Source organism: Ambystoma mexicanum, chromosome 3p (assembly GCF_040938575.1).
Source record: "Ambystoma mexicanum isolate Mex_15411 chromosome 3p, UKY_AmexF1_1, whole genome shotgun sequence".
Classification (NCBI taxonomy): Eukaryota; Metazoa; Chordata; class Amphibia; order Caudata; family Ambystomatidae; genus Ambystoma; species Ambystoma mexicanum.
In genome coordinates, this window is record NC_090925.1 from 615,511,008 (window position 1) to 615,538,999 (window position 27,992).

Genomic DNA, 27,992 nt, shown 5'->3' on the forward strand with positions numbered 1-27,992 from the left:
CGGACTGCTCCACCGTCCTGGCCAGATTCTGTTTTCCAGGCTCCCGGTCCCGCCCAACCTTGCCTCTGCACCCACATCTCGCCTGGGTCTCCCACAGCTCTGAGGCCGCACAGCGCCCTTAGTAAACCGCCTCGCGTGCAGCTGCCATTTTGGGAACGGTGGTGCAGGTCTGCTGATTTTGGCCCGCTCCAGCCACTGATTCAGAGTGCAGTTCTCCTCAAATGTGCACTAGACCTTCATGCGCCCATCCATCAAGTTTCAGCTGCGGTTCCTTCGAGTTTTTGCAAGTTTCGCCACGTTTGTTCTCCGGATCTCCACGGCCTGTTCAGCCTGCTTATCACATGGCAGGCAAGCCACGCCCCCCTATTCTAAATTGTATTTACTGAATTTCATGTATCTGAGTACTTACCTGTATTTCCCTGGGTATTGAATCATATAATGTCTGTCTTCTCTTAAAGATGAAAGTATATATGTGTTTTATATTAAGTGTGTGATAATATATGGATAGAAGTTTTACTTGCTTGGTTGGTACTTCAAAGGCCTATTAAAACAGTATGTGTTTGTACTTGCCTGTCTAACTTGAAATATAGGTATTGTGTTGGGTAAGATTTTGTTTTTGCAACTTTCCCTGCATAGATTTCTATGGGACCCACTTTGCTTGTTTTGAACCCTGTGCTGACTTTTTGGAGGCGAGTAAAGCCTTCCGCTTTACTTCCCTTCCCTGCTTATTTTTTGGGAGAAACAGACTTGTCCCTAAGACGGTCAGTACTGAGGGACTAGGTCCCTCATTATGGATTCTTGTATTGTTACAATTGCACACATCACCTCCCAGGGAAGTGCAGTTAGGTTACCTAGGATCCTTAGTTTTTTCATATATTGGCTTTTTGTTTACTTTTTGTGTGTGCCTAAGACACTCTGGTGGCAGCTGTGATATTTTGTACGGTTTTTGTGTTATTTTACTGGTGAGCTTTGGCATTTACTGCAAATGTCTGCTAAAGGTAGCTGGCACTCTAAGATGGCTGTGCCACGTGGTCTTTCGCTTGTTTTTTGGCCGTATTGCTCTTTGGCCTCCTTCCTGCCTTCTCAGGTCAGGAAATCCCTTTCCCCGGGAAAGCTGTGGCTTTTGCAGACTAACGGGTGTTGTATGTGTGTGGGCCAGAAAAACAGGCTGGGACTGTTTAGTCCCAATCCACATCTTTGGTGGCACAAAGCCTATTGCTGGACAGATGTTGTGAAGGATTGGACAACCCCTGGCTGTTTGGATGGTGCTGATTCTTACTATTGATGGGCTTGCTTGCAGCCTCAGTCTTAGCTAAAAGGAGGGCTCCTGCAACTGTTCATCAGTTCATCGTTGGAACCAGGACTTCTACGAAGCTGAAAAGCCCGCTGACGACCCAAGGATGACCCCTGCAGCTGACCAATATCGTGTCCAGTGTTGTCCCGGTGAAGCCCTGCTCCTCGTTCCTGATCTCAAGAAAGCCTTTGTTGGTGCTTCGACTCCTGGACCAGTGGAAAGAACCGTCGTAACCCATGCACAAGGATCCATGCTTTCCAGCAGTGTCCCTAGACCAACCGGTGGACTGGCCAACTCTCTGCTCGGCTACCTCACTGCAGCATTCGCAGTTGCAAGCAGAGCCTTGGAACATTGCAGATGTTTAGCTTGTGCCACAAGGTGCTGCTCTTGTATTTTCAACCGTCTAACTCTAACAGAAGCTGTGCTGGGCCTGCTCTTGTGTCCACCGCCTGAAGATCGCCTGTCACTGCCTGACCGTGGTAAATCCCGTTGCAACACTCCTTCAATCTTCTGAGGTGTCTGGGCGAGATCTGCACCTCAGCAGTCTTCTTTCCTCCTTTGGATGTTCTACTGGAAGGTGCCTGGAACCGATTTCCTGTAATCCAGCAAACAACCAAAACGAAATCCTGATGCCGAAAGTGATCTCTACACCCGCAATCCCTAGGCCTTCCTCAACCAGACCAATAGCAGAAGATTGTGTCCCCAGCAGATTCTGGAACACCTGCTGTGGTATCTAGAAGAAACCGAGTAAGGGGTGTGGGCATAAAGTCCTGGCCTTAAAGTTACTCTTGCCTAACGTTTGGTGGTGGAACCTGTGTTAAGGACCCTTCCCTTGGTTTAGCCTAGAATGTTAGATTGAGTTGAATACTTTCCTGAACTATACTTGCTCTTTAAACTAACTTTGCAACTCTAATAATCATAACCAATGGCATTGCTATTCCTCTAAGAACTTACCTGAAGATGTAAACGCTTTGTAACTGGAGACCTTTGGGCACAAGGCCTCAAACCATGTTCGGGTTGGACTTGATGGGAATTGGGGAGTTTGTTGATGTTGATTCTAAAGAGTTTTGTCTATTTCATTGCATCTGACGGCTCACCTGTGTTGCACTGATAATTGATTCATATGCAATTCTATTTCCCCTAAGGGTGGATGGTGATATATGTTTTATAAGGATATTGTGTGACAATACATACCTGTGATTTGTATATGCTTAGTGTGTAAACTAAAGACCTAATATATAATTATATTTTTATATACTTACTGTCTAACAGGAATTACTGTTGTTGCTCTGTGTGGACTCATTGTAGCCCTAGACCACTCTCACACCCTTCCTGAGACTAAGCCTTGACTGCTCTACTACCTTGCCTTGATTTGGCTTTGGCTAACCTCTCAATGTCTTCCCTGTACACCATAATTGGGTGGCCTCCCAAAATCCTCTAACCAGGGCTGATTTTGTAAATCCATGTTAACAGGCATGTTGTGTGTGGACTCATTCAAGCGCTAGGCCACTCTTACATCCCTTCTGAGACTAAGCCTCTCCCCTCAGCTACCTTATCTTGATTGGATTTAGCTAAAATCTCAGTGCCTCCATGTCCACCGTAATAAGGTGCCCTCCCAAAATCCTCACACAGGGTTGATTTTGGAAATCCATCCTAACCATCACATCGAGATGTGAATGCATAGGGGATCACAGCTCCTACTTTCTTGACCTAATGTACATCCTGGAGCAGGCCATGCTAATGAGACCCTCCAGTCCTTTAAACAGAGTATTTTGGACCATGTCATGTCTGTCTGTCTGAACTCTGCCTCAGTTGAGACTTTGGAAAATGCTTTGTCAGGAAGCACTATCAAGCAACTTCAGACCTGGGTTCATTTCCACCCGTGATTTAGGCCTCCACGCCGTGAGCAAAAGCTTCAACCTGTCCAACCTTTCCCTCAGATAGTGAAAGTTAAAAGCTTGATCCCCTTGGCTGATTTCTTTTTTTTCCTCCTTGTAGGTTGGCTTTTAAGACAGTGAATGCCTCTTGCTCTCTGGGAGGTATTACTACTCTTTGTGGAATGTGTTGAAATGGGCTGTCAACAATCTGCCATCAAAATGCAGGTTGTTTCTTTCTGAATGTATCAATCATGGCAAAATATTCTGTAGGCGGTGTAGGACACTGCTTCTGTGTACTACTGTGTGTGGGCACTAGACGTAGTCTGGGGACGTTCCTGGATACACCTCAAATTTTGCCTAGTATTTGTAGGCCAAATCTTTGTGTATGCTCTTCATTGGATCAAATCTTGTCACTGTAAAGGTTTAAGACATCCAAGGCTACTGCCAGATGCTTAGGTTTGGTGTTTCAGCTTCCCTCAATGTTCTTTGCCAGATGGTCCCCTTTGAGGTCTTTACCTCTGCCTCAGTTCAAGCAGCACCGCAGGCATTACATTCATCTGGATAAAGGAAGAGATGCACCTTGCAGCAACGTTTCTTGCTCCTCGGTTCCGTCCTCCAGCTCTGCCTTAAATCTTCTTTGTTGTCCTTTCACACCACCCTTCTCCTGCAGGAGTTGTCTGTCCCTATTGGTTCAAAATAGGATGAGCACCACCTCACACACCTGGGCCTTGCAGGCTGTTTCCCAAGGATATTGCCACCCTTTACTCCTCCATACCCAGAACAGACACTCTCCCTTTCTCCACTGCTGGAGAAGAGTTTACAGCTCCTTGTGAAGAATAAAACTTGTGAGGAGTAGGAGGGTGTAATCCCATTATTTTTAGGTGCTGAAGAGGGATGTTAATCTGTGATCCATCCTTAAACTGCAGCTCCTGCACGGATTCCTGTAAAAGGACTAGTTCAAGGTAGTCACTTTTGCCAAGAACCCTTAGTCCCTTGACCTTCAGGATGCCTCCTTTTAATGTGCATTCAATTTGAAGCATAAAGTAGTAGGCAGCAAAGTCCTGCCCTTAGTTTGTCATCAGCCCTCAGGGTTTTCACCAAGCTGTTGGCCGTATTGGGCACTTGTCTCAGGTGGGAACGGATTCGCATCTTTCCCTACACGAATGATTGACTTATTTGAACATTGTCTCCAGTATCTCTACCACCACCACCACTTCACCTTCTGCACAACTTGGGCTTTTCCCTCAAATTCAAAAGATTCTTTGTCACCCCCTCCAAGACACGGAGGTACACTGCGCGTCGGGGGTCATGCTTGGGCAAGGAGTTTCCACCTGAAGACTGTCATCAGCATTGTCCAAATGGAGCAGATTTTTCGATCCTGTAACTTGAACACCCTCCACTCTGATTTTCTTCTAGGTCGCTTGGCTTCTTGCATCTTTCTTGCGCAAGATGACCAGTTGCATATGCTATCTCAGCAATGGCTGCTACTGTGTCAATGCTCTCAGTTAAGGAGCAACATGGCAGGCCATTTACAGGTTTTGAGCAGTGTCTCGCATGCCTCCTGTAGTGGACCCTCACAGACAACATGCTAAGGGTGGGGCACTTTCAGCAACCATGACCACAGTTGACAGTAGTCACGGGGCACCTCTTTAAAGTGCGGTGGTTCTATTCTGGAGGATGCAACAGTCAGCAGCTTGTAGTCCCACATGGAGTCAAAGGAGTGCCTTAGCATCCTGGAACTATGTGGAGTTGGGTTGGGCCTTGGAGCTCAGGGTCGCTGCATCTGTGCAAGAAGCCAATCCCACTGTAGGTCTGGGCTCTGGAGAATGACCTGTCCATGTCATATGCCCATCTGGCTAGGCCAGAAAACATAGCAGAGCCACTGTCCGATGTGAGGGGGTCAGAAATGTGAGGGGGACAACAAAAGATTTCTCAACAAATGCTATTTTCTTATAATATAAGGTTATAATATAAGTATAGTGGCATGGCTACCCCCATACCGGGTACTGGGTCCGGGTTCCCTGAATGGGGAAATACCGGGCCATTCTGACGTTGGAGGGCCCGGTATTTCCCATTCAAGGAACCCGGACCCGGTACATCCCCATTCGAGCCCACATAGGGCTCAATGGGAATGGGGAGGATGCTAACAACGGGCCCGTTAATGATGGGCCCGTGTTAGCATCCTGGTCTGCTCGCGGGACCCTCGAGCAGAACTCGTAATGAGGCAGTAGTGGGTTAACGGCACCGGCAGCTCTACCGGCGCAGTTAACCCCCTACCGCCTGGTTCGTAATGAGGACCATTGCCTTTGTCATTACTTCTTTTAAGCACTTTTTCAACTTCCACCTGGTTTACTGCCATGCCATCCTACTCCTCCAACAGTTTACCATCCAGGTAAACTCCCCTGCCTGAAAAGTCTTTCAACAAGAATAGCTTTTTGCGGTTAATATCACTTGACAAATGTTTCACACAACTTCATAATATTCAACAGATTGCATCTTAAAAACTCCAAACAACTCTTCATGGAGAACAAGATTTGCTTTACATCGGTGCTCTTTGATATCCTTCTGCAAATAATGCTCCTCTCCTTCTGTATCTGTTTTCCCAGACGGGCAGCATTTCTGACACTCTAGTTTCCCCACTACACAAGTAACCAATGACTGATAGGGAAAGGGTATTTTACTTCTCCTCAATTGACTCGGGTACTGTGAGTTTATACCAACTTTCACCACATGTTGCACAAAGTGTGGGCAACCGGTTTCACTGCTCATGAATCTTCCAATAGCCTCTTTCCGTTTCTGGTAATGTCTTGGTTTTACTCTTTGCTTGGGCAACGCTTGTAGGTGTTCACTTTTATCAGTGTTGTCCCTTTAGATTGTTGGTGTTTCCATAGACTTACACTTATAAAATTGCAGTCTTTGAGCTTTCTTATAATGGAATTTCGCTGACTTCAGTACTTCTGTATTCAAGTTTACTTTGGGAATACCTCTCACTCACGAGTGCTGCTTCTACTGCTGCTTTTCAGTAGCGTGAGATTCAAAAATGCTTTTCGAACTACTTCCATTCACACGTGAATGTCCCTCACTCGTCGAATGCCTGCCTTGCATATGCGAGCAGGGAAGGAGCACTGCGGGTTCACTACCAAGCTGTGAACTCACCTGGTATGATGTGTGCTTCTCTTCCGCTCACCGCTTGCAGGACTTCTCTTCTTGTGTCTTCTCATGACTCAGCAAACCTCTTCAAGTCTGCTGCCACCTGCACCACCCGTAAATGGAGCCCTCACCGCTCCTGAGGTTCTCTGGTGCACGCCAGCCACCAGGGACAACCTCGAGGTGCACGGGTGCACCCCAGCCACCTGAGACAGCCTCCGGAAAGGGAAAGCTTCCCTCGCCTTTTCTTCCTGCTGTGCAGCCTCTGCAGATTGGTCTCCCTCAGGTGTGGGTAATTTGCATTAATTATTTGACCACTCCTGTAAAAACTGCACCTCTTCAGCCATCTTCCTCGTCCCAGTACTTGGGGGGGAGGGGGGGGGGGTTTATGGGATTTGAAGTCTCTAATGACAAAGTATTTCTGTTGTTTTACAGTAAGCCATCAGAAGAGTGGGGCTTTGGGGAAAGTTGAACGAGGGGGTTTCCCATTCCTCCTGACCTGCTTCCTCCCGCAGAATGCCACTTCCAGGGTCAGGATCAGAAAGTGTCTGCCTTTCCCTGGCCACATGTGAAGGGTCTCAGGCCAGGTTTTCTGGGGGAATCCTTGCTGATTCATCACATACCCTTCCCCTAATGTCGCTGTTTTTTTCAGCCTCTATTCGGAATCGTCTTGTTCTTTTCTTGTCCTTTTCGATGCTCAAAAGAGAAACAGTAGGGCTGTCGATCTAAAAACCAACACATGACTCTGACATTGGTGTCTTTCCTTAAACTCACCATTTAAGGGGGAGCGTGATCAGCAATTAACCTGAACTTCCTACCGATTTAAATAGTATTTCAAGTATATTACAGCCCATTTGATGTCAAGGGCTTCCAATTCTAGAGTAGCATAGTTCTTTTCCTGAGCAAACAGTTTCCTTATAGAGGATAGGATGTTCTATACCATCATGACTTTGAGATAATACTGCCCAGATACCAGAGTATATGTCGCCTTCCCGACAAATTTCAGCCTCCCAGCATCAAGGGATTCTGCTCTGGAATGACATTTACAACCCTGACTGGAAGGATGCCTGTAATCGTCTGTGTCTGGTGGCTGTCGGTGGTACTCTCCTTCCCCGTCCTGTGAAGTGTCCTGAAGAGAGCTGCATCAGTGCCTTCTGCACTGATCCACCAACAAGTTTTGAACTCTGCTCCTCGACCTTACCGGAACAATCCTTCAAGCTGCAGCTCCTGGGTACCTTTACCGGAACCGACATTGGGAAATACAACCTCTAGCGACCCCCAGTCGACCCTTCCAGTCCTTTGGGAAAATCAGTCATGGGAGTAAGTAAACACAAAGCATTGTCTCCCCATGCCCTCCGTAGGATATCATGGAGAACAAGTCTCTCTGGATGCTTCCATTCCACTGCTTTTTGGTTGTCACATCTGAGCAGTAAAACCTGAAATATAAGAACTAATTTTACTTATCCATTAACTTTGTTGCATCTCTTTTGAACAATCACCAGCACAAGCAGTGCTCCAGATAAGATTTGGAAGGACTCCCTATTTGTTAAAGTTTGGAGTAAAATAATTCTGGGGGGGGAATGTCCAATTCCTAATGGGAGTATTTTATAAGTGAGTAAAAATCTGTTTTTGTAATAATTATTCGAGGGGATTGGGTCCTCCGACGTATTCCATATCTATGACATGGAATACGTCGTCGGACCAACCCATCGAAAGAACGTTACCAGGTAAGAAAGTAACTTGTTCTTTCTCTACACCAAGTTATTCATGCACATTAAAAGATACAACTTTACTTTTTCCGGTCAGGCAGTAGTAATGTTTCTTCCTGTGGTACTACGTGCACTACTAGTCTAAACATATCGATGGAGCTTTGTGGGTTCCTTGTTTTTTGTCGGGAGTATTTGTACTCTCTCTTTTTACTTTTTGGGAGTATTTACCCTTTTTTAGAAGATACACCCTTTATCTGTAGGGCTGAGCACTAGTAACGTACTTGCATAATATACATTCTGGGGAAAAGCATTGTGGCTTTTGGGCCCCACTCTTCTTAGGAATTGGACTTTTGAAGCTAGGGAATATTTCTTGTGACTCCATCACTTTACTTATCTCTTTTGTTGATTTAACTCATTGGATGCATTTTAAGATACCACAGTGACTGTATATATGTTCATTATTGAGTGTTGTGCTGTATTATCACCTGATTGTTTCATTTTTTAGTGTGTGTTTAATGCCTAGAATAAATATGGTATTTTTATGCATTCCTCTCTAAATTGAATTATTGTGTGCTTCACTGTGTGGACCTCTGCCCCCACTCACACTATCCTGAGAACAGCCTTGACAGATCTCCATTGTTATCTTGGTTGGGTTTTGGTGAACCTCTTGAGTTCCCCTGCTCACTATAACTAGGGTGGCCTCCTAAAATCTGTCCACCAGGCCAGATTCTATAAATCCATCTGAACAATAGGGTGCAGCCGACTCCATATGTACCACCCATGGCCTCAGAGCTGGAGTCATGAGCACCCAATACCATGGAATGGAACTTACTTGGAGCAGCACTTTATGCTATGTTGGCTGAAAAGGTTTCTGAAGCCGGGCTTGTTCTTGGAGGATAGTTCTAAGATACTGGATCTTGGGGAAGACAGAATAATCAATTAGAAATACCATTTAAAATGATTAGTAAATTGTTCTTTGTTATTTTTCCTTTGGCTGTCGTCACCATTCTACCTCTTCTCACCCCCTCCAGTCCCCCCACCCCCCATTGCAATCTTCGACTATCACCCTTTCATGATATTTCTCATGTTATTTTTGATTTTCTCTTGCGGTCTATTTTAATGTGTATGCTTCACTTTCTTTGTTGTTATCTCTCTTCCTCAGACTCATTTATCCCTGCATGCTGATCTTCGACCTCATACGTGCCCCCATTGCAGCTTTGCCTCCAAGAACAAGAAGGATCTAAGGAGGCACATGCTGACACACACCAACGAGAAGCCCTTTGTTTGTCAGATCTGCGGGCAAAGGTTTGTCTGTAGTTGGCTGTATCTGCATGGTTTGATAAATTTGGACTGTACTTAGACTGGAGTGTGTAAGAGCAGAGGATATGGGTTGAGGGTATATGTATGGATGTTAAGGTAAAAAGAGGAAAGTAAGCAGGGACTGGATTATATTAGAGCTATTGGTGGTGATGGGTGAATTATGATTTATTGAGTAAGGGAGCTGAAATATAGTGAGTGTACAGGGTGAGAAGGATCGGCATCCATTCACTCTCTAGAGTGAAAATGGATGTGTAATCCTTGTCTCTCTCCCATCTTCGTTTATAGAATGAGGCTTAATCTCACCCTTAGTTTGTTATTTTTATAAATATTTTACACATTTAGTTCTCAAATAAGTACTTACATAATATGCAGTATTAAAAAAACACTAAATGTCTAAAAGAGTCCCCTCACACCACTTCCTATATGTGAGTCCACAACATAAATTCACAGGCTGGGATGGAGAACAAGTGGACCACACAGCCTAGAAAATCATGTAAAATCCCCTATTGGCCTGTACAATTAAGTACAGTGTCCTAAAGACAGAACCCATCCCTGTTATATATGATAAGCCCTAGACCAGGGGGCAGGATCTTTCGCATATAGGTAAGGCGTACCAGGCAATTTAATGAGAAGGGAAATAGGCTAAAAATCCCTTTGGCCAACACTGACACATCACATTTATGTTCACGCTGTAGAGCAAAGTACTAAAAATAATGCATATGCACACATAACTAACCATTGCAATAGAGCGTAGGAAACTTTTCAAACCTGTAGCCAAAGGCCTCCAAGAACCAAGGACGCATTTTAGAAACATTACCTTTGCAATACACTTCAGGGAAGAATATTTACATAGTCATCAATATTAGTTACAGTATAATAATACTTTGAGACAGTGAGAGATGTCCAGAGCATTACTTTACAAATCAGAGGTAAGTCTTTAAATTCTAGTTCATAGTCCAGAGTTCATGCCCAGTTGCAGGAAAGTACCCCCAGTGTCACTTAGTTCCAGGACAGGTAGAAGGTTCCATAGGAATCAATGGGTTATTCCTTTTAAATGGGAACAAAGCAGGTAAGTCTGCTTTACCTCTACAGGTGCAGATTCTGCGGCAAAGAACCCCTGGAAGGACCAGAGGAGATCCCAATAAAGAACATCAGAGGGCCGAGGACGGACCAGGAGCCCCGGAGGAAGATGCAGCAGAGCAGTTCTCCCAATGTAAGCAAATGGGAAATGTGGTTGAGACTATCCACCAGAGAATCTCAGCCCCGGACCAGATGCCTGAGTGTGAATAGCTTTAATAATCACCCAAAGTACTCACGTCAACAGTTTCAGTGAAAACTGCACCAGCTTGGTGAAACAACCTCAGTAAGTACAGCATTCATTTCTAGGTGCAATTTACAGGATACAGTTTTGGGGGCTTAAACCTAAGTGAACAACCCCCACAGCAAAAGAAAGGAACAAACAGCCTTCCGACAATGTTCATCTTCAAGTCTGAAGCGAAGAACCCGGCAAAGAAGAATCTGATAAAATGAGGGAACCTGTGAAAATGGCTCCCGGTGGATCAGTGGATGACGAAGTGTGGCAGCTTAGCGGACAATTATCCCCGACTGGTGATAACAGTTGGAGGCATCTTCGGACATCCCAAGTAGCAGGTCAGGTAGTGTGTTGGTATCCCAGCCCCTTTCTAAGCAATAGCAGTGGCCCATAGACCTGCAGAAGACACAGGCAGTTAACTGTCTAGAAAATTATTCCAGCATGGAAGGCTCTAACCAGCAGAGGAGGAAAGGAAGCAGGAGAATTCAGGAAGCTCAAACACATCATCACGCGGTACAAAACACAAACCGGGATACGCTCAAACCATTGTACCCAGCCAATATTGCTAGGTACGTTTGAAAAATGGTAGGAATTGGTGGGAAAACCACCATCAGTAGGCTAGCAGACTTATTTCTTCCGAGTAGATGAACAAAACAGCAAGTGAGGGGAAGTAGGGCCAGGCAGGGCCTTAAATACCACTGCAAAATGGGATAGGTCAAAACACAGGCCACCAATCACGAGAGGGCTGGGGGCAGAAGTTCCAAGTGACCAACCATACTGGTTGGTCACTCAGGGCTTGTACAGAGAAAATGAGTGTGGCTGGGCACTGCTGTGTACACAGTTATTGAAACAGTTAAATGATAATACTCTTATTCAATGGGATCCATATCCTTAAAGCATGCCTCGCAAGTGACACACAATTAGCAATCAAATACGAGACCTAGGCCCAAAGCCATCAGTGAGGATTGCACACCCTGTCAGAACCTGTTAAAATCATTAATATATAATACATTTTCAAAATCCATCGTTAATTCTGTACTAAGCACTCAGTAGTCTTTCATTTGGTATAAGAAATGTCCAATTTAATGAACACTGGTAGTAGATGCCAATGGCCAAAGCATTTCGGACCAAAAGGGTAATTAATCAGGGCAATATCTGCTCCAAACAAAGAGTCAGTGGCGTGACAGGTGTCCCCGCAGCCCTTGGGAGCAGGGTGCCCCATGGAACCTTTGCTTGGAGGGTGAGGGATGAGGGCAGGGGGGCACAAGCAAACTTAAGGTAGGCTCCAGATCCACACTGCCTTAAAAAAATGAAAGGCACGTGAGCTCTGATATGCGCAGGCCCTACAAGCGCCTTTTCAATTTTTTAAAATCAAGAACCTCTCCACTTGCCAGCAAACAAATTGGGTGTGATCCCAGCTCATTAATATGCAGCATTCGGGCCAAGCTGACATGAAAATTCCATACGCTAAGTGAGCCTTCACGTTGGCGTGCAGCCAGTAGTGGTCGCTCACCCGCCCATGTGCAGTTCCTAAGTTAGCTCTCTCAGCCAGAAAATGATAAGAGTTTAAAGTTGTCTGCTGCGTTCCTTAGGTCTCCATGCCTGGGGTCTGATAGGCCGCTGGGGGATACTACCAGCCATGAACATAACAGCCAGTCTGAATGCACAAGCTGAAATGCGCTGGCAGCACCTACCCACGCAGGACAGTAGAACATAACGCTACAGAGTTTGCAGAGGCGAAATACTGTAAAGTAGATGGGCAGGAGTAAGAATAGCACATTAATATCACAGATTTCATCATGTTGATTATGTCTTATGCAGAGCAGAGGCAGGCTATTTCGGCACCCAGGCCCAGACTAGCCGACAAAGGTTGGATTCCTTTGCTCTGCATTTTTTAGTGTATGTGGTTTGTTACTAACCTTTCACAATCTACAGTTTGATTTTAAAAAGGAAAAGAAAAACAGACATAGCAAACAAAAAGGCTGCATCACATGCAGACGATGATCAATTTACATTTTAGCATTACGTTCAGTAAAAGCGTTTAAGTCCTAGCTGGCAACATTTCATTGTTTGCGCCAGAAAGTTCCAACGCCTTATATGATTGCTCTAGAAATTTGGATGTTGCAAAGTTAATTCTCTGCGTTCTACACTCATAGATCAAATTCCACCATTTTTCTGAGTCTAAGCAGCATAGGTCTACAATGTTACTCCTGAGAAATATATTTCTTGTGTCTCTCAGTTTTGTACAAAATAATAACAGATGACTTAGGGATTCTTCTTTTAGTTTGCATAGTCTGCATTTTGTACATATTGGTTCTTTGCTGTTTCTTGCCATAGTCGTTTTGTTATGTAGGACATTAAGTCTGAAGCGCAGCAATAGGTATCTCTGTTTGCAATTTGGAAATTTTCTTAGATATTCAGGTGTTATAGACATTACTCCACAATTTGTTTTTAGAAGTGTGTGGGTCTTTGATGTTGCTCTTTTTGTTTGTTTTAGACCAGTCCTCAGCCCATATCGTTCTTTTGACCAATTTTGGATTTTCTGCTAAGATGCTTGTATTAAGACCCAATTCTTAGAGCGTCTGATCGCACTCTTTTTTCAAGTCACTGACCACCTTTTCTGTGAAGTTATTTTCTCGTAGCACTTCAAATTGTGGTGGTGTAATGCTAATCATTGACTTTCTATAAAGCATGAGCTTGTTATACATAATATGTGCATGTAAAGCTGTTAGGCCGAATTCATGGCGGATCACAGTCATTGGGGTAGCTTTTGGTGTTGATGGAATGCTTTTCCAAAATAGCCCTTGCAGGGCATTCCAGAAATCTTCGCCAATGTTCTTGCAAGTCTCTCCGCCGTATGTTAGTGAGTCTGTAGAATGTAATTACAGGTTGGAGAGAGAACTTGCCATATCTTTTATTAACAATCTTTGCTTGGGCAGTTAGTTGTTTTGTTTTCATCTGTAGCATCTTTTTCCAGGGCTCTTCATTCCTTGACCCACTTAGTTGTACACCCAAGTATCTTATTTCGCTGCTTAACTCTATTCGATTTTTGTTCAAGTTCCATTTAGCCCTCTTGCTCTGTTTCCATCTTCTGTCACAAATAGAAAGATTTCAGACTTTTCTGTGTTTATTTCTAAGTCCTTTTCAGTGACATATTTCTCGACCTGGACTAGGGCTCTTTGTAAGCCAACTTAGGTGTGATCTAATATGATAAGGTCGTCTGCATATAGTAAACGGCCGACTGGTCTGCCGTTTATTCTTGGCGGGAAAAATCTTTCGTTGTTAAGGGAATTTTGCAGGTCTTCAATATAAAAGCAAAAGAGAGTGGCAGCCAAAGGGCAGCCTTGTTTTCAGGCCTTTCGTGGTCATGACTTCTTCTGATAGGTTGCCACTTTGATCCAATTTAACTCTTATTGATGTATTTGAGTGTAATTCTTGTATTGCTTTTAATAAGTCCAAAGGGTACCCTTTTGCTTCTAGTTTTTCCCACAGATGTTTTCGGTTTATACTATCGAAAGCTTGCCGCAAGTCGATGCTGGCTATGTACAATTTTTGTTTGTTCGTGAAGGCTCTTTTTTTCATCATTCCTAACAATAGGAGGTTCAGGCTGCAGCCTACTTGTTCAACAAAGCCGGACTGGCGTTTGTCGTAGGCGTTTGCGTCTTTAATCCATCTTTTTAGCCGTATTAATAGGAGTGAAGCAGAGATCTTTCTAACACAGTCCAGCAAAGGAATTGGTCGATAGTTTTTTGGCTCCATGTAATTTCCTTTTTTAAAAATGGGAACGATGATAGCTGACTTCCATGTTTTGGGAATTTTTCCAAGATTGACAATCCTGTTGAAGAGCATCCTGCAGTATTTGGACCTTTTTTCTGGGTCTGCTTTTAATGCTGCATTAGATAAGCCATCTGGGCCGGGGGTCCGTGAAGTGCTTGCCTTTTTGATCAGAATCTTGGTCTTCTTTATCAAACTTGATGTTCCATGCAGCACTTGCTTCATCTTGTTTGTGGTTTATTGGAATTGTGTGCTCAGAATCATTGAACAATTTTGCAAAGTGATTGATACAATCTCCATGCTGTTCTTGACCCCCTCCACTGCTCTCTCTGTGTTATGCTAATGCTCTGCCATCACAGTATGGTAGATGTTGATCCCCAGGCATCTGAACGTTTTGGTCTGCCAAGCTATCTGTAGGGTGGGTAGGTTTACCTGTGGTATGCCTTTGTATCTACCCAGGCGGAACATGCTTGATTTTTTGGGGTTGACCATTATCCCGGACAGGGCAGTGTAGCGCTCCATCACCTCTAGGATATATTGCAGGTTTTCCTACGTGTAGCGCAAGTACATGAGCATATCGTCTGCATACAGTGATATCAAGTGCCGGCCCCTTTGGTGTGCACCCCAACCTCACTGTATTGCTGTCTTAAATAGATTGCAAGTGGCTCTAGGGCGAGGATGTACAGCATCGGAGACCACGGACAACCCTGCCTCGTGCCCCTGCCCAGTTGCCACCTCTCCGAGATGATCGCTCCCGTTTTTACTCTGGCTGTTGGGGAGCTATACAGCCTTCTCACCCACCGTAGGTACCCAGTTCCCATCCTGTATTCCTTTAATGTCGCCATCAGCCATGGCCATCGTACCGAGTCAAAGGCCTTGACTGCATCTAGCGAAACCACCGCTATTTCGTTTGGGTCGCCATCTGTTCGCTCTATGATATGGTGTTCTCCTATGGTTATCAGATCTGCTCCTGCCTGGGACATATCCCGTTTGGTCGGGGTGTATTCTTTATCATCGGTTTGAGTCTATTGGCGAGTACTGACTTAAGGATTTTGCTGTCTTGGTTCAGCATGGCTAGTGGTCTGTACGACCCACACTCCGTGCTGGGCTTGTCTGGTTTAAGGAGGGGAATGATTATCACCTCCCTCAGGGATTCCAGCAACCTCCCTTTCTTGTATGCCTCATTCAACATTGCCAGTAATGGAGGGAGAACCTCTTGCATGTATATTTTATAAAATTTGCTGGGGAGCCCATCCGTGCCTGGGGCTTTGCACGTGGGAAGTTGCATCACCACTGTTTCTAGTTCCTCTAGTGCAATTGGGGCTTCTAGGCTCTCTCTATCCTCTGCGCTTAATTTGGGCAATCCTATGTCTTCCAGGATCTCCTGCGTCTCCCTCTCCATGTCCTCCCCCATATCTGCGTAGAGGTGTTTGTAAAATCTGAGGAAGCTCTCGTTCACCATTTCCTGAGTATTCCAGACCTTTCCCGCCTCCCCCACTATCTCTCTAATTGCGGGCTTTGGTGCCTCATTTTTGTACAGCCATGCTAGCAGCCTCCCTGGTTTGTCTCCCCCTACGTGTTGTCGTTCAACATATTTCTTGTAGTTCAGGTTGTTTAGTCTCTCCCGTTGCTCCGCGCCAGCCAGTTGCAACTGGCTCGCCCTTTCCGCCTGATCTTGCGAGGTCCCCTCCTTTTTCATTATTGTCTCCAGCCCCTTTTCTATATCCCGCAGCTCCCACTCTACATCCCCTGAAGCCCTTTAGATTTTGATATGGCCACTCCCGTTACTACCACTTTGAAGGCCTCCCATAGGGTACCGTCCGATTCCACGCTTCCCGTGTTATGCGCGAAGTAACTTACTATCTCATCCCGTAGGTCCTCTCGGAATGTGGTGTTTCTCTTAGTGTCCATATTGAGATTCTAGCTCTAGGGGGCTGGTGACTCCACTCTTGGACTAAAGGGGAGTAGTCGGATAGTATCCTGGCTTTGTATTCTGAGCTCACCACCTCCCCTGCCATGCCGGGGGTGGCAAACACATAATCCAGCCTTGTGTACAAATTATGCGGGGCAGCGTAGTGTGAGTAGTGTCTTGCTTCCGGGTGCTGTCCCCTCCAAATATCCTCGAGCCCAAAATCTATCAACAGGACCAGTAATGCTCTCGCCGTAGGAGTGGGCTTGTCTATTTTCATGTCCGATCTGTCTAGTTTAGGGTCTAGTGTACAATTGAAACCCACCCCCCCCCCCTCCCCATATGATCATCTGATCTCCCCACCGTGAGGGGGCCGACCTTTCTATATAGTGATTTATAATAAGTTACTGTATCTTGGTTGGGGGCATACGTGTTTGATAGTTAGTTCCCTATTCTCCAAGAGCCCTCGGAGCGCCACCATCCTTCCGTCTGGTTCCACAATGGTCTGTAGTATCTGAAAAGGCACGTGTGGTGCTACCCAAATGATCACCCCCCTAGCATATGCCGAATATGTTGCACCTATGGTAATTCCTTTCCACTTTTTCTTTGATCACTTCCTGTTTCTCCTTAGTAAGGTGAGTTTCTTGCAACAGGGCTATGTCTCTTTTTTGACTCCTCAGATACATCATCACTTTATTCCTGTTCAGGTAAGTGTTGAGCCCCCTGACGTTCCAGGTAATTATTCTGAGATCACCCATCTCCCTTACGGTTCCTCCTCCCACCCCACCTTCCACCGTCATTAGCCCGAGAGTGCCTAACATGGGTTTCGCGAAGAGGCGCGCGGGTACTTGCTTGTTCCCTAACCTCTATACCCTTAAACTCCCCAACTCCCTCCCCTCGCCCCCTACTGCCCCAACCCCAACTGTTGCCCAGCTCCATCCCTGGATCTCAGGTGATCCCGCATTTGGTCCCGTCCCGCTATGCCTGTACCGGGTGCCCAGCAGGAAGTTACCGCACTACTGGTAACTCAACTATCCTAACTATGGTGGTGTGAGGTCAGGTGCTCTGTACCATCCTATGTGCATCACTATTCGCTACCTTCCCATTGTCTAGCACGACTATAATCAAGTCCCAATTTTGACATCTTTATACGGCACCTCGATCTGCAGGGTCTCTGCATCATTTCTTCGCTTCACTTTCCTTCCGGCCCTCCCTCTCTTCCAGGCAATTGTGCGTATCAAGCCAATCCGATGCCTCCTCTGGGGTGTCAAAAAACAGTGTCTTGTTTTTGTGGAATACCTTCAATCTCGCTGGGTACATCAGCATGTATCTGTGGCCCGACTCCCTTAGCTACCCTCTGGATCGTACCTCCCTTGCGAAAGTATTCCAGGATCCCTTCTCTGTCTTGGTAGTTTAATATCTTAGCTATTATAGGTCTCGGGGGAGCGGGGCTCCCGGAGGGGGCCTCCTTGCTAGGGCTCTGTGCGCCCTTTCAACTGCAAATCCCTGGTTAAGAGTACCCCCTTCTATCTCTTGCAGCAACATGGTTTCCACGTACTCTGTAGGGTTTGCTCCCTCTTCTCCTTCGGCAAGTCCAACTAGGCGTACATTGTTTTATTCGCGCCCGTCCTTTGGCTTCCTCGGCTCTACTCTCCAGGTTGCCCACCTGTTGATGCAGCGTGTGGATCTCTGAGGCGTGCGAGGCACAAGCTGCTTTGTTGGCCCCCACTTCTTTTTCCAGCTCTCCCGTGCGGTCCGCTATCGCCCTCACATCTTATCTCAGGAGGTTTAGGTCTATTTGCACTGCGTCTATTTTGATTCCAGCGCCACCTTCAGTGTGGTCATGGCGGCTTCCAGTTTAGTTTCCCACGCCACTTTCAGGTCTGCAATGGCTTCCAGGATTTGCTGGTCACCCTGCACTGGGGATATGTCCATTTGGGCACTTCTGTCCTTGCTTCTGGCACCTTCCATCGATTGCGGGGTCTTGGCGTAGTCCTCCATCGTAGGTTGCTTCCCTTTTGTCTTATTGAGCTTGGTTGCCTTGTCTGGTGCAGTGCCGGGTTAGCGGTCACCTTTTATCCGGTGTTGTGGTTCGCTGTCGAGGGCTCCGCCTTGAGTGTGTGGGTAGTTTTTATTGTTCACTCCCAGGATGGTGGTCTTTCTTGGACTCGTTCCACCAGATGCTGTCTAGGTCAAACCCGCCCCCCGCCCTCCTCCGGCTTCCAATGTGGGCCGCCCTGACCTGTTCTGCGCCTCCTTACGCCGCCCCTCTGTCTCGTGGCCGGTGTCTGCTCTGGAGGTGCCCCAACAGGAGGTGTCCTGATATAGTGCCACGTGTGGCCCGCATTATGACTTGGCAGGGCCGCCTTCTCCCTTGTTTTCAGGGATGGGCTTCAGCAAATGCAGGATCCTGGCTTGTCCGTTCTAGTGGTCATTACACAAGTAGCCCAGGCTGTACCCCCACTGGGCGTCCGTCAATACTCGGGTAGCGGCCACTTATATGGTCCCGTTCAGCCCTTGTTACTGTCCAGCCGCTTGGTGCAGATGTGCTGCAATGTGAGCCAGCCCCTGAATGCCCGTGGCCAATGTTGTTGTTTTTGGCTTGTCTTGTGGGCATTAACATGCCCCAAGCTTCATGGATTGGTTCTGCTGTCCTTTCATTGACACAGGGTGTTTTGATTGCTGCCCGTCTCCGCCTCTTGTTTCTTCATGGGAACACTGGTCCCGGGACTCTGGGGGCAAGCTCCGCTTCGTTTGTTGCCGCTCCTGGTCTATTGTGCCCCCAGGGCCCCCCAGGTGTCGGGTGGTGTACACACCCCCCAGTGCGCTCGCTCAGCCCCCCTCTTCCTCGTTGGGGCCTTGCCGCTAACGTGTTCGAGGGAGGCTCCCGGGCCATGTGCCCTGTGTGATCCAGGGGCTCCGGTCTCCGTATTGGGCGGGCAGCCCGCGGTGGTCCCCCGCGGCTCCCCTCAGCTTGCTGACTCTGCCTTCCGTCCCTCTCCTGCTGCGCGATCCTGAGCTCCGCCGGGGCAACGCCAGAGCCCGGCTACAGGTGTGCCACGCTCCGGTGCCCTGATTCACCGCTCCGAGTCCCCGTACCTCTCTGCACGTACTCTTCCTCATCGGCTCTGTGCTGGACAGCCTCTTCGCCAGGCAGGCGCCGGCGAACCGTTCTGCCACCCGTGCTCTTGCTTCTGTATTTTCCGGCCCTGGTCCTGCTTCCATATGCTGCCGGATCTACTGAGCTTCGCCGCGGGGCTTCCCCTTGGCATAGCCGCAGCGCCCCGCTCCGAAGCCTTTGTTCTGTGTGGCGGTGGCCATTTTCGGCTGAAGTTTGTTAGCTCCTCGAAATATTTATATTGGAGACATCTTCTTCTGTGAGGTCTGGATTTTATCCCAGTCTTGCACAGTGCATGCTGCTTCCTTCCTAGCTTTTGGGCGAAATTGCTAAAGTGAGAATGGCAGGTTTCCCAGGATTTGTGACGGATCGGTAGGAGCTCCAGAGTCGGCAAGCCTCCTACATGGCCAGCTAGCCACGCCCCATCTCGCTTAAAGTTAATCGTTTTTCCGGGATCTCATTTTTATTTACTGTGGAATCTATGCATACATCCTCAGCTTCATATTTGTTGAAATCTACGATTTACTCTTTCTTGGGTTTCATTTCCGTTTTCCATCATATTTTCGGTCTCATAGACAGAGCAGTCCAGCAATTCTTGGTTACTAGCATCATATTCGCTTGAGTCGTCGGATGAAAACAGTTGCAGCAAGTTTGTCGCTGTAGAGAGGACTAAGCGTTGCTCTTATCGGTTTCTCACAAGGTGGCAAGGCAGAAGAAGTGCTTAGAGTGCTTTCTTCCATCTGAATTTTGAGATGTCTTAAGCTTCTGGAGCTACACATCATCTTTGATTCTTGGTTCCCTGCATTTTTTGTTTTGCATATGCTTTTTAAGCTTCTTTTTTGTGTAAGATCTGGCTTTTTTGCCTCCTGTTTTTGTATGGTGGTCTGTTCGAATATTGAGAAAGGATTTGTTGAGGCTCGATCTAAGACTCTTGCAGGTTTTTCTGGTGGGAGCACAGATACTTCATTGGTGCTTGGGCTCTTCAGGAGCTGAGATATTGTGTCAGATCTCTCAGGAAGAGCTTGTCCATTCGACAGGGTTTGTGGTGCCTCGCTTTCATTAATTTGAATGGTATTTGGTTTGCGGATAATCTCAGCAGTAGTTACTGTGTTTCTTGTTTCTGGTATTCCGGTATTTTTTTTATTTGTGATGATAGGTTTGAGACAATTTCACAAATTCCCTATAGGAAAAAACACTTGTCTGATTTGGCGTCCTGTAGCAGATCGATCAGCGTTTTTAGGACTACTCCATCCATTTCTTTTTCTCTGCTTCGTTTTTCCTTAATTGCTTCCATAACCGATTCGACGTAAATCATTTTACTGTTCATTAGGGCAATTATGGTTGATTGGTCTCGTTGATTGTCATTTAGATTTTCATATAATTTGAGGAAGGGCGCCATAGTTATAGCTACTGATGCTATGATCGATTCCTGTGCCTCTTTAATCTGTCTTGATTCATTTTCTACTCCTTTATCGGGGTAGCTCTTATATCTCTTTGGAGGAATTCTTCTACTTCTTTTGCTCTCATTTGGGCTATCTACAGATGATGAAGAGGTATCATCTTCAAATGAGAGTATATCTTTTGAGATAGCCTTGGTATGTGGTAGAACATTTTAAATTTGTTCTTGTAGAGATCTTATTTCCAAAGAACAATCGTGGTCAACACAAACAGAATAGCTTTTTTCCACAGATGGTGTTGTCTTTTGTAGTTCTGAGTCAGCAAAACTATGGACAGAGTCTTTGGGTGGTAATACGTATGAGTCTTTAGGAATGAATGACTTGAACTGTATATTTTGTGATGGTCCTTCTTGCGGAGATGTCAACTGTGGTTGCTTTGGGGCCCATGTCTCATTTTGTATGTTCAACACTTTCGGCTCTGGAAGGTTTTTACTTTCAGTCGCGGTTTGGGACAAGTTTTGTTCGGCAGGCAGGGCTTACATGTCTGCAGAAACTTTGTTAGTTTTCTCTGAAATGGATATTTCTTTGTGAGCTTCTTTTAGTTAAACAGCATGCATGGTTGCTAGTAGGTCATCATCAGTTATCTCTGGAGTGGTAAACAAATCATCTATCTCACATAAATCTTGAGGCGTAGATCTTAAAGGTACAGTTTTTTGTGGATTTACAGAAAATGGGAGCTGTGCAATTTCTGGCATTGTAACTGCGACATTTGAAGCTTGTTTACATTTAAAATGCCACCTTAATGTTCCGATGTCGGAACTAGAATGACATCTTTTTTTTTTGTTGTCTTTTTAGAATCTGATGATCAAATTTTCCCATATCCTTTGGACGTTTACTTGTCTATGCAATAGCACTTTTTTCTGAAGAATATTCTTTTTTTTTTATTTGGCGTGCTTGGACTTTCCTGGGAATCGTTGTCCATTTCGATCCTGATGGCATAGGCAGAGAGGAATGAGCAACATCTATAGCTGCAGCATTCTCGTTAACCGGGAGGGGGACGTTGTTGAGTGGAGCAATCGAGGACAGATGAGGGGCAGTAGAGTCCACAAGATGAGCAGCCGCCACTTGGCTCAGAACATCCCCCCGATATCCGATGGCTTGCCACCGTCCGTACTTCCGCCTTCCCCACCCCCATCCAGAACGCATGAGCACATAGGCTTGTGCAGAAGCCCGCAACGCGGGAAAAAGAGTCCACAGCACCGGGGCTCCTCAGGAGCCGGGTGGTCCAGGCCTGCCGGCTGAGTGACACAAAACAGTCCCGCGGCTCCAGGGACACTGCAAGCTCCTCCCAACCCACATGTCGTCCCAGGCTGGCCAGGCCGGCCAGGCTGCATACCCGGCGATCGAGCCGCCCGCGGTGAGGCAAGTTCTGGGTGTGCAGGTGAATCGTTTGGAGGGGGGAGCGTATCAGGGCTGGGCAAAGAGCAATTTCTGATGAGGCTCGGGGGTGGGGGGGTGAGGCGGGCCACAGACATTGGTATTACAATTTGTGTTAGGGGAGGAACTCGAAGAACACAGTTTATGAGCAAGATCAAAGGCACGTACATTGCTTCTGGTTCAGAAATTAATTGCGTCAGATTCCATTTACTGGGCTTGCTCGCACATCGGCAAACACTCTGCGACGCTCCGTGTCTAAGAGTGTTTTTTTTAAGTCTGAGATTTAATGAAAACTGTAGACAGACTATACAGCAAGGACAGACTTCTTCCAGGCAGGAAACAGAGGTGCTCCTTCTCCTTCTAACACTCAGCAAACACTCCCAGCATTTCCGTTGTTTTCTACATGCTTGATTGCCAGTACCTGCTGCAAGCTGGCCAGCGGGCACATAGACTGTACATTGCAATAGGTTTGAGGACCTTGGTTTGGAATTGAATTTGATATCTTTAATGTTAGCAAGGCACATTCACAAAATGGCAGCGTTTAATTGCTTCTTGTTTTAGTTAAAGCATGGCAGTGCTTTGACAAATAGCACAACACTGTACCCTTTGGCTTATTTTCATGTGCAATATTAGTCAAAGGTTCGACAGCATCACATGCAGAGACATTACTTGGGACCTCGCTCTGCAGCCTGGAGATGTCTGCCCACTGTTCTATCAAACCACAGAGTGGCAGATGGAGATCTTGTTAAGTATGAGGAGTTTGCATTAGAATACAACCTGTGTCCCTTTTGTTCCAGATTTGTTCAGCAAATTTAAACATGTTGCTACTTCCAGTTATTGCATTAACACACAGCACAGCATCACGGTGCCATATTTTCATCTGCAGTGCTAGTCAAACTTAATATAGAAAATGGTACTCTTAAAAACAGATCAAATTAACATTTCAGTTGAGAGCTTGCCCTGTACTGTAGCCTAAAGATACGTTCTCGCTGTCGCTTCTGGCCTCATATTTGGTTCCCTTATTCCAGTCCAAGAGATACAGGTGGGCAGGCTGCAGCTTCAGGGGCCGGGTCACCACCTGACTGCAAACATTATCTGAATGCCCCGTACAACATATCTGATAGAGCTACAGCACATCTTTCCATGCCTCCTTCAATTGAGTGCCTTTTGAAAGAGATCTTTCTACCTTATAAGGTAGCAAAGTCTATCTTTGGGAGCCACTGCATATTCGAATTGCCTTTCACCCGATTGCATACTTCTGCTACATGCCAACGTGTATAGCACCACAAGAGACTGCTTATCGGAGCAACAATTTAGTTGCTATGTGATCTGATTGATGGCAGAGTTGCGCTTGAATTGACGCAGACAAGTAACATATATAGGACAAGATTGTGGAAAGGGAACAAGGGTGAAAAGGGACACAACAAATCACAGTGTGGGACCACCCGAGAGTTCCCATTCTTGTAAGTGCGTCTTGAAACTTCCAACAGTGACCGTGGAACTCGTTGGGTGGAAATTCTAAAATGTTTAATCTCCACTGCTACAGTCCTACTTTTCTTTCTATTGTGCTTAATTTTCCCCCTACCCTTAAGCCAAACAGTGTCCCTTGGCAACTGGTAAGTCTTTTTGATGTTTCGATAGAACTGCCCAATAGGATGGGGCTGTTCAGCACAGAGTTCATTTTAAATGAACATTTTTGTGAAAGTCCTCTAATTTCACCACGAAAAGTGTCAGAGTAGCCAGTTCAATTCTACTTATCGTCCCATAATTTGGGTGTAAAACCTATTAAAAACACAAATCTATATAAACTAGTAGTGCTGGTGTATCAGAAACTGATTTATCAATCTCTAGTCTGTGTTCTCTCTCTCTGTGTCCCTATCCCTCTCTGTAGTTGCCATTTTCTCTCCCGCTTTCTCTCTTCCTCTGTTAGTGTGGTCCTGCAGGTTCTGTTCCCCTGTTGTGTCAGTGCAGTCTGATGAAAGTACACTCTGTGTCAGTATGATCTGGTTCTCTCTCTTTCACTTTACCTCGCTCAGTCCCTCTCTTTCACTGTTTTTCTCTCTATTTTGTTCCTCTCCTACTCTAGCTCTCTCTCACTATCTTTCCCAGTGGGTGTGTGTCTCTCACCCTCTATCTCACCAGTCTCTCCCTATGAGTGTCCATGAATTAAACATTGCCTTGGTGCTCACAAACGAAAAAGATAATTGATTTGAATCAGAGTGTGGCCCTTTCCAAGAGACAAAAAGGTGTATATAATTTTGGCAAAAGAAAGGTAGTTATTATTTTATGGTAGTTCTTTTTAACATTTTACATGCTCATTTCAGTATATACTGTAGTCATAATCAGAATGTTACACATGGCTTCCTGGGAAAAGCACATTATCCAAACCTACAATAACCTTGTAAATTATTTACTTTTATACTCTTTCAAAGCACCCCTATGCGAAAGGGGAAGGGGACATATAGCACCAATGAGGGTTCCTGACTGCTTCACCTAACATCAAAGCTGATTTTGGAAACTAACAATAACCAAAGATGTTTATATTTCACAAATATGTCTCTGATAAAAGGGTTGTATGCTTGAATCACTATGTACATAGTTGTGCTCATTCATTTTTTACAACACTCAAATTAACATTAAAGCATTTGTAATCTTGAAGCAGATATACAGATGTAGACAGCCTCAAGATTTCAATGCATGGATAAACTGCTGTGATATCTGTCGCTGCATTGAGGATTGTCAAATATATTTCCTCCACAGATACCACATTTTAAGAGGAAGAGCTGTGAGGGGAAGCTGTCCGCATTGACATCCCTAGAGAATTACGTAGATCTAGCATTACATGAAAACAGACTTGGCTTGTTCCTTGTTCTGTAAAATAAGAGTTGCAATGATGTTTTTATCAACTACATGTATTTTAAACTGATTAGAAAAAGGGCTCCTGGTGGTGACCCTATTCTGCCCAGGAGGGCTATATAATCATCAAATACAAGTGAACGGGGTCAATGTAACCAGGATACCCCCCGCCCCCCCCCTTGATGTTCATTTTCAAAACCTCAAAATATGTAAGTACCACATCTGATTTGTAAAGATACTTATTTTTATGAATGATAACATTAATACAGTGCAGAACACCAAATTATATACATAAAGCAATAGAAATTGCAACATAGAACAAAAAACAAGTTAAATTCCTTGCACATTGGCACATAACGTCAAACTAATAGAAATTCTGCTGTCGATATATCTAAACGACAGGAGTCATCTTCACATAAACAATTGTAATAGATACATGTATTTAACAATACACATAGACAGTGAAACCATTCGTGACACTGATTTAAGAATTGTTGTCAACACCACAGTGTTTCGGCCTTTCATGGGGGCTATAGTGAAGCCATGTTCTTTTTAGGGCCTTCGTCAGGACAGGGGTAGACTGTGGCGTCTGGGTGTTCGAATAAATGCTGTAAAAATGAATGAGGCAAAAGTAAGGGGGTGCTGATAACTGTTAATTTTGAGAGGGTGATTCAATGACATAGTGTCCCCCAACTGATGGACACAGCTTACCTTGTGGAGAGAAAATAACCACAGGCTGATGAAATGGTGTAGGTCCGAGACCTACAATGTATCTTGGCGTTTGATTGTTGTACGTCAGTTAAAATAGGAAAAACAGAACAGGGGGCTGAATGTATCCCTACTCTATCAAGAAACCTGCTCTCAATATTAATTATATGGTTGATGAGAGCTTACCTTTTGTGCATATGTGGACCATGTAATAGCAGGAGGCGAAAAGGTATCCGTTCGCTGGCCTGCGGTATTTCTGTACGGCCGTGATAATGGGCGCCTGTCAAAAAACACAAACACGCACTGAATTTGCGTGTTTTAAAATATCCCTAGTCAGTGGTTAGTGTGGACACCTTAATATCTGGACAGCTAGGTAATGTGACTGCTTACCTTTATTACAGGTCGCGTACGTATGCCGGGAGGTGATGTACCCGGTGCGGTTATGATGCGGTTACAGGGTCTGATCTGATGTCCCTACAAGAAGGGGCAGAGTTACCCTTTGTGCAAGTCAAAAAAGCGGAATGCTTGGGAGTAATCCATGCAATCGTGGTTTTATTACCTGTGAATTAAACTCGTAGTGTTACTTGGTTGCAGAGTGCTGTGGGATTCACGTGATCGCCCGAGCCTCTGACAGAGGCTTCAGACCGGCGAGCACTGATTGGTGTGCTTTCGCAAGAAGGGGGGCCGCTGGCACTCCATTGAAAATGAACATCAAGGGGGGGATACTGGTTACATTGACCCGTTCACTTGTATTTGATGATTGTATTTTAAACTGGACTTTCTACGTTTCACTCAAAGCATTAAATGTAGTTACAGCAAATGTGCACAGCGTTGCCCCTCATCATCTTCCTAAATAGTGTGGCACGAATAATCGCAAATCTCTGAAACGAGTGAATGTGCAACACCATTTCTGTTGTTGGCCACTTTCTTTTGGGGTGGGCCTCTTTTTTGTATGGCTTACCCAGGTTAATTTGTTGTCCTAGTCGAACCCTGACTATGTTCCCTGTCCAAGAGCCAGGTTTTGGGGGAAGGGGCAGTTGACATCAACGGCTCATCCCAACATTAATAAACTCTAGCTTTTCAATTTTGAACTAACCCATCTCTGCCACCCCTTTGTGGCCTCGAACCGCCAAACTATATTACCAGCCATAGCATCAACTGCTTGGGAAAAGAAATTAGAAAAAGGCCTGTGATAGGAATCGGAATAAACGCGCCTTTGTTTTGAACAGGCTTGCAGCTAAATCACACATGTAAATCCATTAGCATTGTTGGACATGGACATTATTTACTGGGGATCCCTGGGAGGGGAGGGTATGGGCTTAAGGTAGTTTTACTTCTATGGGTGTGGACTATCCTGTTTTTGTATTTTGAAAATCTGGTCACCCTATTTAATAATTTCTTTTAAATTGCACGGCATTTGTAATACCCTGCGCCTGTCCTTTTTTTAAAACTCTTTTTGTCTGTGTAGCATTTCAATGTCTGTAATGATTATAGTGAGGGGATTTAGCATTCGTTCTTAATGCAGCTCTTCAACCTGAATAACCTGTTGTCACCTTCCTGGGGGGAAGGTCGCGCAGTCGCTTGCTGCCACCTATTTGAACATTTATGTCATCAATAAGCAGTTAAATCAATATCTGCCAAACAAAATGTGTCTGGAGTCTATGCATGTGATTATTTAAATATGAGTGTGTGCGTGCATGAACATCTTTGTTTTTCTTTATATATTAAAATGTGTCCTATTGTTAAATGAAGCCTAGGCAGCCTTGAGTAAAAGATCAGGGTCGGACTGGGGCATAAAAGTGACTCAGGCACCAATGAATAAGTGGCCCACTGTTGCAAATAGTACCCAGGGGGGAGTTTTCCGATAAAATGTAAAGCAAATTGTGCAATTTAAAGAATGTATTCGGCAACAGTGGTCAAAACTACTAGCCGCATAGTGAAGTAACTCATCAAACTGGCCCACATTGGCCAAAAAACTGGCCTACACATTATGCGATTTTGACTCAGGCTTTGCCCTACAGGCCAATCCGAGCCGGTCAGTGGAGCTGCCTCTTTGCAGTTGAATTGATGGGCTTGGATGGAATCTTTGCCCTTTTCCCCCAGTTATATCCACAAATCAGAAAACAGCTCTTTT

General features: G+C 45.5%; 1 protein-coding gene across 3 annotated transcripts in view; it reads left to right on the forward strand.

Moving 5' to 3' along the window:
- Positions 1–27,992, forward strand: part of ZNF335 (zinc finger protein 335) — a 1,126,934-nt gene that overhangs the window by 691,852 nt on the left and 407,090 nt on the right. For all 3 annotated transcript variants that reach the window (XM_069651371.1, XM_069651372.1, XM_069651373.1), the window contains one exon: positions 9,190–9,332. In XM_069651371.1, the coding sequence (XP_069507472.1) occupies positions 9,190–9,332 (143 nt within the window). The remainder of the gene's footprint in view (positions 1–9,189; positions 9,333–27,992) is intronic.